Source organism: Echinops telfairi, unplaced genomic scaffold (assembly GCF_000313985.2).
Source record: "Echinops telfairi isolate 266 unplaced genomic scaffold, ASM31398v2 ScPeMD7_22;HRSCAF=79, whole genome shotgun sequence".
Classification (NCBI taxonomy): domain Eukaryota; kingdom Metazoa; phylum Chordata; class Mammalia; order Afrosoricida; family Tenrecidae; genus Echinops; species Echinops telfairi.
The window spans coordinates 2625727-2626338 of record NW_022103919.1 but is presented as its reverse complement, the minus strand read 5'-3'; the positions used below and the strand labels follow the sequence as shown (position 1 = coordinate 2626338).

The window sequence follows — 612 nt, the reverse complement described above, 5'->3', positions numbered from 1 at the left end:
GGGGGGGGGGGCGGTGAGAACGGGAGACAGGATGAAACACCCAAGCATGGAATGGAGTTCAAGTGCCAGGAAGCAGCCCCTTCCCTCTAGAAGGCAGCCTCCTACTCACCGATCAGCACCTCCCACTTCCCGTTGGCTTGGGTCACCTCGTAAGCACACCGCATCTCGTTCAGGCTCACGCCCCCGAGGATGAAGATAATGAGGCGGGGGCCACTGCGGTACTCCCCCGGGGCCTTGTTCTTATGCCAGTGACCATAGCGAGCACTAGAAGGGCAGGGGAGGGAGAGAGAGACACCGACGGACCGTCGATTATGCTTTCTGTACTGGTCGTGTTTATTGCCGATACCTCAGGGGCTTTCCCAAACAGAGCAGATGCTTGGTCAATGCTGGCGGAATTGTTGGGCCATGCAAATATCCAGGCGGAGGGCTGCCAGGTGAGGTGTTCCGGCGGCACCGTGGTGAAGGCACTAGCGGAAAGGTCAGTGGTTTGAACCCACGAGCTGCTCTGTAGGAGACGTGGCTTCTGGGGAGACTGACAGCTTTGGACATCTTTTAGGGTTGCTACAATAGGTAAGAAGCCCCCCGATAGCAATGGGTTATGGGTCTGGGATT

At 57.5% G+C, this 612-nt stretch overlaps 1 protein-coding gene across 3 annotated transcripts in view; it reads right to left on the bottom strand.

The window, feature by feature from the left end:
* The window catches only part of STXBP1 (syntaxin binding protein 1), a 35926-nt gene that overhangs the window by 9653 nt on the left and 25661 nt on the right, over positions 1-612 (bottom strand). For all 3 annotated transcript variants that reach the window (XM_045288504.1, XM_045288503.1, XM_004713300.4), the window contains exon 17: positions 110-264. In XM_045288504.1, the coding sequence (XP_045144439.1) occupies positions 110-264 (155 nt within the window). The remainder of the gene's footprint in view (positions 1-109; positions 265-612) is intronic.